The sequence below is a fragment of the Tiliqua scincoides genome, chromosome 4 (genome assembly GCF_035046505.1).
Source record: "Tiliqua scincoides isolate rTilSci1 chromosome 4, rTilSci1.hap2, whole genome shotgun sequence".
Lineage (NCBI taxonomy): Eukaryota > Metazoa > Chordata > Lepidosauria > Squamata > Scincidae > Tiliqua > Tiliqua scincoides.
Window position 1 is genome coordinate 186,271,088 of NC_089824.1, and position 13,996 is coordinate 186,285,083.

Genomic DNA, 13,996 nt, shown 5'->3' on the forward strand with positions numbered 1-13,996 from the left:
AAGCCCTCCTATAAGATTGGGCCCTTGCAGCAAGCACAACATTAGAAAAGATCGCATTAACACCATATGTGTTAGTCAAATCACATAAGGTGTTCCTGTATCTGACTGTAGCGGATATTTGTGTGGAGACTCTGTATGTTGATAACCTTGACCATTCCTCCCAGGATATGTCCAAGCCAGTAACACATCAAGATTTGAAGCTTGAAATGGCCAGCTCAGACACTTACTAGCAAGCAAATTCACTTGACATTAAGCATCCAGCCTCTGCAATTCCAATGAGTAAGCACCTCACTTCAGTTTACTGAATTTTCTTTCCCACTGACAGCAAAACCAACATGAACATAACATTAAATAAACTGATATTCTTACTGAGATCTGCTTGAGTGTTGCTTCCTCACACTTGCTATGACTCAGGCTGGGTTGCCTACTTAAGGCAGTGACTTGAATAAGTGTCCAAGCATGCTGCTTAACAAGGCAAGCTACCATATTTCCAAATTTATCTGCGCATCTGATTGCAAGCAAATGCTCAAAAGGGCAGCACAGAACTCAAAATAAGGAGGCATAGGTTGTTCCTCCTTATTTGGGAAATAAATTTGACAGACGGATTGGATGCAGGCACAGCCTGACAAGACCTTGAATAACCAGTCCAACTAGTGGCACAAAGGTTGGTATCAATACATGTTAGATGAGGGAGGCCAAAATTCAAATCCTTACTCATCCACTACCCAAGCCAAGCCAGCACCCAAAACAGTGACAAATGTCACCCTCCAAACTTTGCCTTGTGTATGTGTGAACACCAGCATGTGCCTGCGCACCTTTCCTATCTCCTCTGCTTCCATCACATCTTTTAAGCTGGTTGGGCAGGCAGGATCTTGGGAGTGGGACTCCTCGCCAAGCATCCTTTCCAGCTGGCTAATTTACAAGAAACAGTGGGGGAGGAAAGGAAGTGACAGAGGCAGAAGCCCTTTTCCCAGTCACAGAAGTGACTGAGAACAGGACTGCAATAGTGTCTTCCTCCTCCTCCATTTCTGTCACTGAGGTCTTTGGCAGTGCTGCTGGAAAAGTAGGAGGAAGTAAGTCATGACCGCACCTTCCTCTCACTCATTCTTCAAGGACAGCATGTAAGGAGAGAATGGGGCAGGGGTAGGGTAGAACAATAAGCTAGTTGGGGGAGGTGGTGGAGCACAGGGTGCAAGACCCCCTCCCCCACCAATCTGCTGCCTCCCCAAGCCGCTGCTTCACCTAACCTTATGCGGGAGGGTCTGCCCCAGGTCCACAGCAAATCTATTACAGTATATGCACAGGAAGATGTTTAAACAGTGGCTAAGAAATGACAAAATGTTATACATCTTATTATGTCTTTAGAAATGTACTTTGGATGGATGTTTACAAACATTAATATACTTGACTTCATTTACCTGGCTTTAATTTGGGCCAGTGTGGAAGTTTGAAGACTTCCAGGTCAAAGAGATAGTTTTACTATCTCTGGCATTTTTCTAAATGGACAAGCATGACTGCTTGTGCTTTTTGCCAACTTCAAATAATGGTCAACTGCATATGAAGACTGATATGTTTGGTGGAAAAATTAGGATGTGAATGCACTGAAAACTGTATTTCACTTTCAGAGTATTTGAGATAACAGTCATGGTGCAGCTAACATGGTTGTGAGAAACATCTGTTAAAGGATATGCCATTAAATTAATGAACATACATAACACATAGGTTGTTTCCAAAAGAGTTTAATAAATAATGAGGAATCATGTCTTTACTGTATAAATATGGGGTCCTCATAACTTAAAATAATTTACAGGGGGCCGGGAGGAGATGGGTGGTGGAGGGTTGGTCTGTTTCAGAGGTTCTCTGTTTTCCTACTGATTACACACACACAGGCAGTGTCAATCCGAATGAAGCGCCAGGCTGCCTGCTTGCCTTCCATGGTCAGTGCCTTGACAAAGGTGTGTGTAGTGGTGCAGTAGGAATTCCAATGTCTGGCATCAATGCCCCTGCACCCGTTGGAGACTGGCTTAGGGTCTCTGCACTTGGTCTCAAAAAAGTATTGCTTGAAAGCATTGTTGTTCAGATTCACATCCACTAACACAGCCACCTCTTTGCCTTTGATGTCTGTTGCTGTGGTTTTGTTAGCAACCCACACACTAATACTGTCACATACAGAATACTCTCCCCGATTGTGCACAGGGTGTGTTGACCTCTTGGCTCGGGTATTCCTGTTGAGAGAGTCTGTGCCATCAAGGAACTCTATACTCTGCCCATCTCTTAGCAAAGGAGGTGGCTGAGTGCTGAATAAAACCCGTGGGGATTGGAATCGTCTCTTCTGAAAAAGCTTTGGATCCACTATGATGTTTGTAGCTTGTCCAGTTTCTCTGTTCTCTACTTTCCCAATAGCAGGCTGGTTGCGGTGTCCGTGCCGAGCCGTTTTCACCACACGGTGGGCTTTAGTCCGGCTGCTTTCAGAAATGTTGGACGTTGCAGGAGATGCCAGTGGCGCATTATCTTCAGATTTCGGTGCTGCCCATATGCCAATCAGAAAAGCAATGATCAGAGTGTAGCACAGCATGGACATTACGCTATGCACCTAGGAGAGAACAGAACCAGAAGATTTCTGTGAGCAAAGAAGGCATACAAAAAAACCCCATTCCATCTCTAGTGGGTACTGCAGGACATGACATGTCCTTTATAAGGCTGAGGCATGTGGATTCCAGATGTGGAATTCTTTTTTTTTTTTTTCCATTTCAGAAAGCCTCATGCAAATACCAGTAAAGCGGAAAGACTAAGAAATAATAGCTGGATTGTTGTTAATTTCTCTGGTATTTGTTGTTTGCTTACGGAGCACTCATCTGGGGTTATTAATGTAGCAAGCAGATGCTAGTGACGATCTCCACTGTTCCACTGCAGCATCTTCAACAAGAATAATAATAATAATAACTTTATTTTTTATCCCGCCTTTCTCCCCAAAGGGACTCAAGGCGGCTTACAACATATAAAAACATAATTTAAAAACAAATAAAAACATATTAACACATCATAAAAAACAGCAGTCAGAGTAAAAAATAGGTAAAAAGAGCATAGAGCAGCAGCAAGTCATAAAAGAATCAGGCCTGTAAAAAATATTAAAAGATGTTAAAAAGATGTTAAAAGGCCGAGAACTCAGAAGGCCTGTTTAAACAGAAGGGTCTTCAGGCCTCGCCGAAAGGTCTCAAGAGAGGGAGCCATTCTTAAGTCAGGGGGAAGGGAGTTCCATAGCGTTGGTGCCACTACTGAGAAGGCCCTATTTCTTGCAGCCGCCCAAGAGCTATTACTACTACCTTTCTAAAGTGTCATGAGCCTCAAGCTTAGCCAAAGGGCAGTAGAAATGCCAGCACTGTATACATCCGATAGAAGACATAGGCATTTGGTGGGCACACAAAGCACAGTGAACATCAGAAAGGTTTCTCCAAATAACAAAGGCCTACAAAATTGAGGGTCAGAAAAGTTTTTCCCAAACTTTATGATGGGTTGATGTGAATTTGGGGTGCCGATTCCAAAAATGGCATCCGTTTTTCCCTATCACATCTAGTTTTGGAGATATAGTATAGCCTCATTAGTGAATGGTTCAAGCAGCCTCCTCATGAGGAAGCCATGGTGTAGGCTTCCTCATGAGGAAGCTGCTTGAACCATTCACTAAAGAGGCTATGCCGTGTCTCCAAAACTAGACGTGATAGGGCAAAACGGATGCCACTTTTGGAATCTGCACCCCAAATATACCAAGGAATTGGTGTAACATTTAAGGAAGCAAAATGCGGGTTGGCCTGTGTAATTAGAAAACTGATAGGAAACTGGCATTCTGAGACAAAAACATATCAACAGGCCCCAACTCAAGATCATCATTAACTGTAGAACTGTCAGTTTTACCAGTTGTGGAAATCTCCAGGGTTGCGCTGAAAGAGACTACATTCTGCTATGGAAATCAAACACTTCTTACCACCCTGATACTGTGTCAAAGCCACACATTCAGCCATGCCAAGTTACAGCATTACAGCTGCCACACAGAATGCAGGATCAGGGTCACATTTCTACCCCTTCACCAAACTGGGGAGGGAGAGGTCTGCCTGCCAATCAACAGCCTTCAGGCGGAGTTATCTGAGGAGAAGATGAGGCAGCATCTTGCTCAACCTCCCTGCTTCACTTCTCTACCACTGTCATCCACATATTCCTATAAAACCTCACACACACATATGCTCAAGTCTTCTCTGGAGAGTGAGAAAGGCTGAGAAAGGTGACAGGGAAGGGAAGCCAATTGCTCTGTTGGTGAAAGGCAGGTTGATTTTTTTTTATTTTTTAGTTGCCAGGAATTTAGAATATTTGGGGGGTGCTGAATCAAAAAATGGCATCTTTTGCCTGATTGGCTCTAGATACCAGAACCAAGCGTATGGCCAATAACTACTAGCTATTCAGGGTTCAATCCTATGCATCTTTCCAGCACTGGTGCAGCCACCATGCAGTCCCAAGATAAGGGCAAAATGTTTCCATACCATGGAGGAGGCCTCTGACCGTTCCCCACGCCACAGAATGCAATGTGTACCCCATTGGCACAGCTGCACTAGCACTGGAAAACCAGATAGGATTGGGCCCTAAAGGCCCAATCCTATCCAATTTTCCAGTGCCGGTGCTGCTGTGCCTGTGGGGTATGCACTGCTTCCAGTGTTGGGGAAGCAGTCACAAAGGCCTCCTCAAGGTATGGATAGGATTGGGCACAAGGGCCCAATCCTATCCAACTTTCCAGCCCTGGTGCTGGAAAACTGAGCATTGGGAGAGTTCAAACAGACCAAAGAAAATAATTCTTTACCCAGCATGTAATTAATCTAAGGAACTCAGATTAATTGACGCAGGATGTGATGATGGCACCTGGTCTGGATGCCTTTAAAAGGGGATTGGACAGATTTTTGGAAGAAATGTCCATCATGGGTTATAAGCCATGATGGGTATGTGCAACTTCCTGGTTTTAGAAGTAGGCTGCCTCAGAATGCCAGGTTCAAGGGAGTGGCAACAGGATGCAGGTATCTTATCGTATGTGCTCCTTGAGGCATCTGGTGGGCCACTGCTAGACACAGGAAGTTGGACAGGTTGGGCCTTTGGTCTGATTCAGTTGAGCTCTTCTTATGTTCTTATAGTTTTGGGGACATGGCACAGCCACCTTATATGCCAATTCAATCTTCTCAGTATGTCCACATATGGAGAAAAACTCAAGTGAGAAGGTTCAGAGACCCCAATATTGTTGATATTCATTTCGACACCCTCCTGGAAAAAGGTGCTAGTAAGTCTGACACACAATGCCCTTGTGCCCACTCAGTGTGGTCATTCTTTGCTAGGGCCAACTCCTCATATCAAGCTCAAGGTTCTTTGATTTTTCAAGATTCTGTGTTTTTCCTGACATAGACACTGAAGATATTCATAGATTAAAAAGGTACATGGCACCAAGCATTAGAAGTTACTCAAAATTCTTGTCATTAGAAGTGAGAAAAATGTGAGAAAAAAATGCCAAGAGGTAATCTAATTATTCTCATCATGGTGATCTCACTACAAAAGCTGAGGCAGTGAAGGGAGAGATGGATCTCACTGCTGAAGGTGAACGGGAGTCCCAAAATCAAGCCAGGTCTACACTCAGAGTGAGAAATGGGGCTGCTTAGTCTTCTGTGTTATGCAGAAGCAAAGCAGCAATTGCTCCTGTTTGTTTAAGGGCACAACTGCCACAGGCTACTTCCCCCCCCCCCCACTTCCCTGACAATTCAAATTAAAGTCAGATGTCTCAGGACAGCTAAAAGGAATTTTCTGATGTCAGGAGAGAAGTTAATGAAAAAGGTTTGTACAATCCAGGCACAATTTACACACACCCAATAGTAGCTTCCACAGTTGTTGTTTACATATAGCCCTCTGTTTATAACTCCCTTCTGAACAGGGAAAAGGAGGTTAGGGTGGAATGGTAATAAAATGGTTTTTTGGGGTTGTGCTCAAGAAGGAATTTACTGCTTTGAAATGTAGCAACGTTCAAAGATTTATCTCCCTTCCTTGGGGTCTTTTTATTACATAGTTAACAAACATCAGGGTAGTGTTGGCTTCCAGCTTCTAAATTGGATCTTTCTGTCAGTGATTAGATGAGCAGGAAATGAAAAAAAAAAAAAAAGATTGAAAAAGCAAAGAGTATAAGTCAGGTACCTCTATTTGCACATGCATAGTCAAAATTGCCCAGATTCTGTGTAATACCTGGGATAAGCATGGTCAGGTACGGAGACATAACCACAGGTCATTATTTATGTTATTTCAAGAGGAACTTTATAAATATTCATGGAACATGCTACGTGCAACCTGGATGTTCAAGAAGTTACAGTGCCAAGGTCAGGCACACATCTTTCTTGCTAGCCTAGCTAAGAAAGATTTTCACAATAGTTCTCAACATCAAAATGCCATGCCACTGTAACTATAACCACCATTTGCAAACCAGGTCTTCATATATATGCAGTACATTCAGGACCATCCCATAACATTTCACTCTCTGAGGTAGAATAATCAATGAACATCCCTTTCAGTCTTCTCCCAGAACCAAAGGTGCCACAACTGGTATTTTTTTCTAAGCATGTCTATCGCCCAGCTTCTTTCTCTACCATTTTCGCATCATGACAATCAATGGTAGTACCACAAATTTTTAAAAGGTTATTAAAAAGTATAACTAGTTTTAACTGTTTCAACTTGGCTACTGTAGAGGGAGAAGTGAGACAGCAAGGCGCTCTCCAATAGTCTAGAAAGGACCAATATGATACTGTAAGTACATGCAAATGGAACAATTGCATGCTCTTGCCCTGTTTTTCCTTACATTCATTTTCTTTCTCTTATTGTTGTCTCCCTTGTGTCTCTTTCTGACTGTGATCTTTCCTGGGATTGAAACAGAGCCATGTCCTCATTGTGTGTAAAGTGCCATGCACACAGATGTACAATATTATTAAGGATCCACTGAATTTGCAAGTGTTCCTTTTCCAAAAATGCATGGGTACATGTATGAGTTTACATGGTATGAGCATGTATCCTTATAATTCCTGGCTGACCTCTGATTTATTTTTTTAAAAGAAGGCCCTTGAAACGACTCTTATATATTTTTTTAAAAAAACCACCCATTAATGATTCTGTAACTGATTGACAGCCCAAGGAAGGAAGGAAGGAAGTGCTAAAGGAAGTGCTAGCGGAATGCATGTTTTGCAGGCAATGGCTGCTGCAAAAGCACTGTAAAGTACTCTGCAGCAGCGCAGGGAGCTGGCATGCCAGAGAAAGGCCAGAGCTTTCCCATGCAAACTGGTGGAGCAACAAAGGCCCTCGGGACCAGCTAAGCCTGGAGTGGAGGGGGAAACAGGAGGGGAGGAGGTTGAAAGTGCTGGGGAGAGGGCAGAATGGGGAGGAGACAGAGGAAGGGGGTGGGCAGACAGAGACTGAGAGGGGGCAGGATAGGCAGCAGCAGCACACACCAAATCCCGGATCCCTTCCCAGGCCTGATTCCACCTACAGGGATCAATGCAGATTTGCACCAGTGATATCACTGGTGCAGGTCCGAGCTGACCCACTGCAGCTGCTGGACTTACCCTGGGGAAAGAGACAAATGTTACTTTACCCTGAGACCTCCAGCAGCCAAAAATTGTGGAGCTACCACAATCTTCAACCTCTCTGGTTTGCATTTCCAGGTGGCAACAATTAATGGTGAAGAAGTGGTGCAGGAGAGGTCCTAGTAGTGGGTTACTCTTGGCAGTGGAAACAGCATTCTTGGTGGCAGCAGATGTTATAAGTGCTAGAGATGTGCAAACTGATCACCAAAGTGCTGGGCGAGTGACTCCATTACTATTAAGTGCCCTCAGCATTTCCATGCTGAGTCCCATCACAGTAGGTCCACACTCCATGGCTTGCCTCTCCAGGTGGGACTGGAACTATGATGAAGAGAGAGGTGGCAACAGATGGTCCCTTTCAGTGGCAAGAGAAGTGATATGCTTTTGGTGATGATGGCAGTAGGGACTTTGGCAACCTGAGCTTGCTTGCCTTATTTATTTTATACGTACATATACATTTATCTCCCTAATCGGCAGTCAGCTTGGAGTTAGTCCACTTGTATGCATAGGGCTTAGGAGGAGAGAGAGGAAGGGCTTATGGCTATTTTAAACTTTGCGCACAGCAGCTGTTTCCTGGCTGCTTTTCCAGTCCAATAGGGTTGGCAACCTGAGATCTTTCACGCTCTGCAATCTGCTGCCTGAAGTGGCCTGCTTTACGGCAGGGCTGGCTCCAGCTGTGATATCAAAAACAAGTAGTAGCAATAATTCAGTGGCAATTAATGGCAAACAGGCACATCATACATGAGGCTTCTATAACCTGTGGAGCCAACTGCACAGCAGGAAATTCTTGAAGCAAGTTGCTGAAAGTAAATTTTAATAGCAGCCTACTTAGTTGCCTACTTCATAATGAAAGCAGCCAATAGTTACATTGCAGGGGGCTGTCAAGTCAATTTCTGTGATGATGAATTAAGCCCACACTACAAAAAGTAGGCAAAGAACAAAACAAATTGAAGAGGAAATACCGTCACTAAAATAGGAATAAGCTGCCACTTTAGCCTTCCCTAGAAGAAACTGATCAAGCCCAAATTTTAATAGTCCATCCACACACAGTACACACAGTACACCCTTGTGCACTTTTTCTTTGCTTACTAGCAGGGAGCTGGTGTAGACTGTAGCTAAGAGACTGAGCTGCAAATCAGGACTTGCCTGGTTCAAATCTCATTGCTGCCATGATCTTCTGAAGTAGCCTTAGGCAAGCCAATCAGTTCCAGTTGCAGTCTAGGGATAATAATCTGGGTAGGTAGGCCCCGATCCTACCCAACTTTCTAGAGCTGATGCAGTAGTACCAAAGGGGTGTGTGCTGCATCCTGTGGTGGTGGGGGCAGTCAGAGAGGCCTACTCAAGTTAAAGGAACTTTTGTTCCTTCACTTTGGGACTGTATTGGTTCTGGAAAGCTGGATAGGATTGGACCCTTACATAGTTGATATAAGGACTAGAGGCCCAATCCTATCCAAGCTTCCAGCACTGGTGCAGCATATGCTGTGCCCTTTGGCAGGGGGACAGTCATGGAAGCCTCCTCCAGGCAAGAGAATGCTTGTCCCCTTTCCTCAGGGCTGAATTGCAGCTGCACCGGCACTGGAAAGTTGGATAGGATTGGGCCCTACATCAGCAATAATACTTGTGAAGTGCCTTGCGTGCTTAGAATGCACTATACAATACAAATATTAAGTATTATTATCAATTTGTGAACGGCCTCTTGTTAACGCAAAAGCTGCTCCACCAGCAAGGTCTTTACTACATCCAGCGCTGAGCTTAGATTAGGTGTAGTAAGCGGGTTGCACACAGCAAAGAGAGACTTGTGTTGGCAAAATAAAAGTATCCATTAATTTGAAAAATAAAAATAGCCAAGGAAACTTGTCCAGTTTTTAAAAGATGAACAGGGCCATGGCCTGGTTGATATGTCTAAGCTGAACTCCTAAACTTCAGCTGAAGCGGAACTTCAACCAAAATGTCCTTATCCTTGTTGCTGAAATTTAAAACCATGCCAGTATCAAATACATTTACTACAACAGTTGAAGCCCCACTCAGAAAAGCAACTGATTTTTTTTAACTACCTTGTTAAAAGATTCCATGCAAACACTCTGATGTTTTGATTTGTTGGTCAACATATGTTGGTCAACTCTTCAATATCATTACAGTTCTACCAATATACTTAGCCCATGTTCTGTAGTTTACAGTCTTTTGTGAATGGGATTGATTCAGAATAAGGTTGATTGCTATTACAGACACATGTCAAATTCAAGTACAGAGGGGCCCCCATATTCACGGATCCTGTATTCGCTGATTGGGTCCGCAGACCCCTCTATGCACGCCCTCTCTGTGCGCCCCCTCTGAGCCCAGCAGAGGTCATAGACATCCATCCGCGGCCTCTGCCGGGCTCAGATTGAGCTATAGTGCTCAAAACCTGAGAGCCAGGGTGGTGTAGTGAACATAAGAACATAAGAACATAAGAACAGCCCCACTGGATCAGGCCATAGGCCCATCTAGTCCAGCTTCCTGTATCTCACAGCGGCCCACCAAATGCCCCAGGGAGCACACCAGATAACAAGAGACCTCATCCTGGTGCTCTCCCCTACATCTGGCATTCTGACTTAACCCATTCCTAAAATCAGGAGGTTGCGCATACACATCATGGCTTGTACCCCATAATGGATTTTTCCTCCAGAAACTCGTCCAATCCCCTTTTAAAGGCGTTTAGGCTAGACGCCAGCACCACATCCTGTGGCAAGGAGTTCCACAGACCGACCACGCGCTGAGTAAAGAAATATTTTCTTTTGTCTGTCCTAACCCGCCCAACACTCAATTTTAGTGGATGTCCCCTGGTTCTGGTATTATGTGAGAGTGTAAAGAGCATCTCCCTATCCACTCTGTCCATCCCCTGCATAATTTTGTATGTCTCAATCATGTCCCCCCTCAAGCGTCTCTTTTCTAGGCTGAAGAGGCCCAAACGCCGTAGTGGTTTGGGAGGTGGACTTAGACCAGGAAGATCCAGGTTCTAATCCCCCCTCGGCCACAAAGCTTCCTGGGTGACCTTGGGCCAGTCACTTTCTCTAAGCCTCACCTATCTCACAGGGTTGTCGTGAGGGCAAGAAGAAGGGGAGGAGCAGCTGTGTAAAACCACCCTGAGCTCTTCGGAGGAAGGGTGGTATAAAAATGTGAAAAATAAAATTAAAATAAAACACATGTCTTCTGGTTTCTCTATTAAACCAGAAGTCATGCTTTTAATACCTTATAAGGCATTTAAAAAGTGATTTCCAGATTCTCTGTGAAACCAGAAGTCATGTGTTTTGAGCTCTAGAGCTCAGTCTTAGCCTGGCAGGGGCTGCAGATGGATGGGGGGGAGGTGTTTGCCTTCTTCTGTGGTTTCAGGTAACCATGGGGGAACCCCAGCAGATATGGGGGCATGCCTATGTTGGCCTCTTCCCCTAAAATATAAGACCTTCATGCCACAAAATGCACAGAATTAGTTTCGTAGGGCCATCCTATTAAAAAACACGTTGGCCATAAAATCTGTCACTTTAAGCAATGTTAATCACAGAGCTGCTACTACAGGCTTATGCCAGAAATAATTCAACAGCATTTCCAAGCAGTGCCACCCTAAGAAAACAGTTTCTACATCAACTGGCAGCTTGTTTTAACCACAGGCTAAACTTCTATTTCAGCAGATTTTTCAGTGTCCCTTTCCTCTATATTTTCTGGATTCACCATCCAGTCTAAATCCAGTAAATGAAGCAGTGTCAAGCAAAATGGTACTAAGGACAGATCTGTCAGTGTTTCCATTGTGTTCCAGTTCTCAGGGATTAACATCATACGATGAAATGAAACCTCTTCACCAGTTGTCAATTCAGATACTTTTTCTTCCTGCTGTTTGAAATCCATTTAGTTCAACAGCAGGCAGTTATATTTTACCTTTTTCAAAGGCTTCCTTCTCTGTCCATGCACTACAGAACACTACAGATTCCCAGACAAGGGTCAAAATTAGTCAGCTGTAATTTGAAGCACAATAAAATTATAAAAACAACTAATTGCCTTAATGAAATACTATTAAGTACTTGATAATGTATTATACAAGTGACCCATATATGGGTCTTCCCCAAGATTGATCCCCAAGATTGATATTTGTGCCAATTCTCTCCCTGATAACACTGAAAAATAAGCATTAATCTACACTTCTCTGTACAGTAGCAATACCTTGCTAAAAGGAAAGAGGCCTTTTCTGATTATTTTGGAAGAATTGTGTTTAAAACAGTTAATAATAATAAAAAAGCATGTTCGTTGCAGATTATTAATACCACAATCAGTATACTGTTAACTTGGTGCAAACCACCAGGTCACAGGCAATTTACAGCCCAATCCTAGTTTCGGTTGGCCCGTAGTGTGCAGTGGTGCTGATGTGGGCTCAGTGACATGCTATGGGGTGACTTAGGACCATGATGTGATAGAAGGTAAAAGATTTTTTTTCACGTACTTACTCTGCTGTGCCATGGTTCCCACTGGGCCTACATGGACCAATGTCAGCCAAGTCCAAGGGGTGAGTTGTGGCCAGGAAGAGAGCACAGGATACAAATGGCGCTGCTACCTCTGATAACTGTCCCTTGCCCTCTGTTGATATGTCCCTAGTTGGCCCTGATCCCTGCCACTCCTCTCCCCACCAACCAACCGCTGCTCTCCCCACCAACCAACCCAACCACCAGGACTTATGGTGGTTGGGTACACCAGTGGTGCACCCATGTGATCCCTACCTATCCGCACTGGCAGCTTTGTTCCACACACCATCGCTGTGGCTGCTGAGCCAGAAGCCTAGACCTGCTGATGATGGAATGCAAGTTCCATCAGCAGAAGGCTTAGGTAAGGCTGGACCATAAGTGACATCTCAGTGACATGGGCTCCCTTGAGCATTTTCTAAATGGAAGGCATGACTGATAGGAAAGGCATAGCAGATATAACCACTTATGTTAATCATAACAAAATAAGTTGCTATTTTACATAATAAACAAATGAATCTCTCCATCATTGGTATTTGTGCAAAATCTGGTTTGTAATTATAACACAGATATCTTGAACATCAGAATAATCAAACTTCAGTGTGTCCCTATATACACAGGGATTGGTCTTGCATGTACGGGCCTCTCTACTTCAAAGTCCAGGTTCTGACTGTCTCTAGGGATTTGGGTCATTACACCCTCAGAATACCATGGACCATTCCTGATGTGGAGTTCAAGTTGGAATGGATGTGAGCAACTTTCAAACTAGCTGGATGACTCTGTGCTGACATGATGGTAGCTGCCATTACTGCTATGGGGTAGGCTTTTAAATGAGCGCTAGCCTGTGTTTGGTCACATTTATCATGAGACTTCCTCCACCACTGCTCTAGTAATCTTTCCAACTGCTCCATTGCCTATAGCTCTCCCTAAAACTAGGAAGTTCAAGGGTTTTCAGCCTTGAACCTGGACTTCGAAGTAGAGAGGCCCGTACATGCAAGACCAAGTGGAAGGAGATGCTTAGGAAGGATCATGTCACTTGCCCAGGCTATTTTTTCCATTCCAAAGATTAATCAGGTCCACAGTCAACAGGTCCACAGTCCTGGCAACAGGGCAATCCTCCATAGTGGTCAGAATTCCAACCAGATCATCATTCTCCAAGGGTAGACCATTCTACTAGGCCCCTCTCCCTTGCTGAACTTGCAGAAAATGTAAATCCTCATGGGTAACTATCTGTCCATGAGAAGGGAACTACCTGAAATCCCCCCACCCATGTATCAACATCCTGACCAGTGGCAAACATCAAATTCAGGGTTTGTCCTGCAATGTGGGTAGTTGTTGGCAACCTTCAGTCTCAAAAGACTATGGAATTGTGCTCTGAATGGTGGTTCTGGAACAGCGTCTAGTGTGGCTGAAAAGGCCGATTCGGGAGTGGCAATGTGGGTAGGATCAGATATAAACAAAGACAGCCCCATGGTTGTCATAACAGCCCTGAAGTTCTGAGTCACCACAAGCAAGGGGGTTTCAGCATGGATGTTGAAGTCCCCCAGACAAAAACCCAAGGAGAACCCAACATCGCACCACCTCTGTCAGCTCAAGCAGAGAGACCGTTGGCCAGTGAGGTGGACAGTACACCAAGAGAATTCCAGCTCAGTCATCCACCACTAGATTTCCATATTCAAAATTAGGCAACTGCTGGATAGGGCACCTAGAGAGGGAGATGGCAGCACAGCAGATAACTGCACCCTCACCTCTCTGCCCTCCAGTCCTCACTTGCTGCTGTCGAAGGAAACTTGGAGGACAATATTGGGAAAGGTAAGCCCAACAATTGCTAGAAGATTCTCAAACTACCTGCTCAATGAGGAACAAAACTGT

General features: G+C 44.3%; 1 protein-coding gene across 2 annotated transcripts in view; it reads right to left on the reverse strand.

Moving 5' to 3' along the window:
- Positions 1–1,723: 1,723 nt before the first annotated feature.
- The window catches only part of NGF (nerve growth factor), a 65,194-nt gene continuing 52,921 nt past the window's right edge, over positions 1,724–13,996 (reverse strand). For both annotated transcript variants that reach the window (XM_066623930.1, XM_066623929.1), the window contains one exon: positions 1,724–2,593. In XM_066623930.1, coding sequence (XP_066480027.1) covers positions 1,850–2,581 — 732 coding nt within the window. In that variant the 5' untranslated portion in view covers positions 2,582–2,593 and the 3' untranslated portion in view covers positions 1,724–1,849. The remainder of the gene's footprint in view (positions 2,594–13,996) is intronic.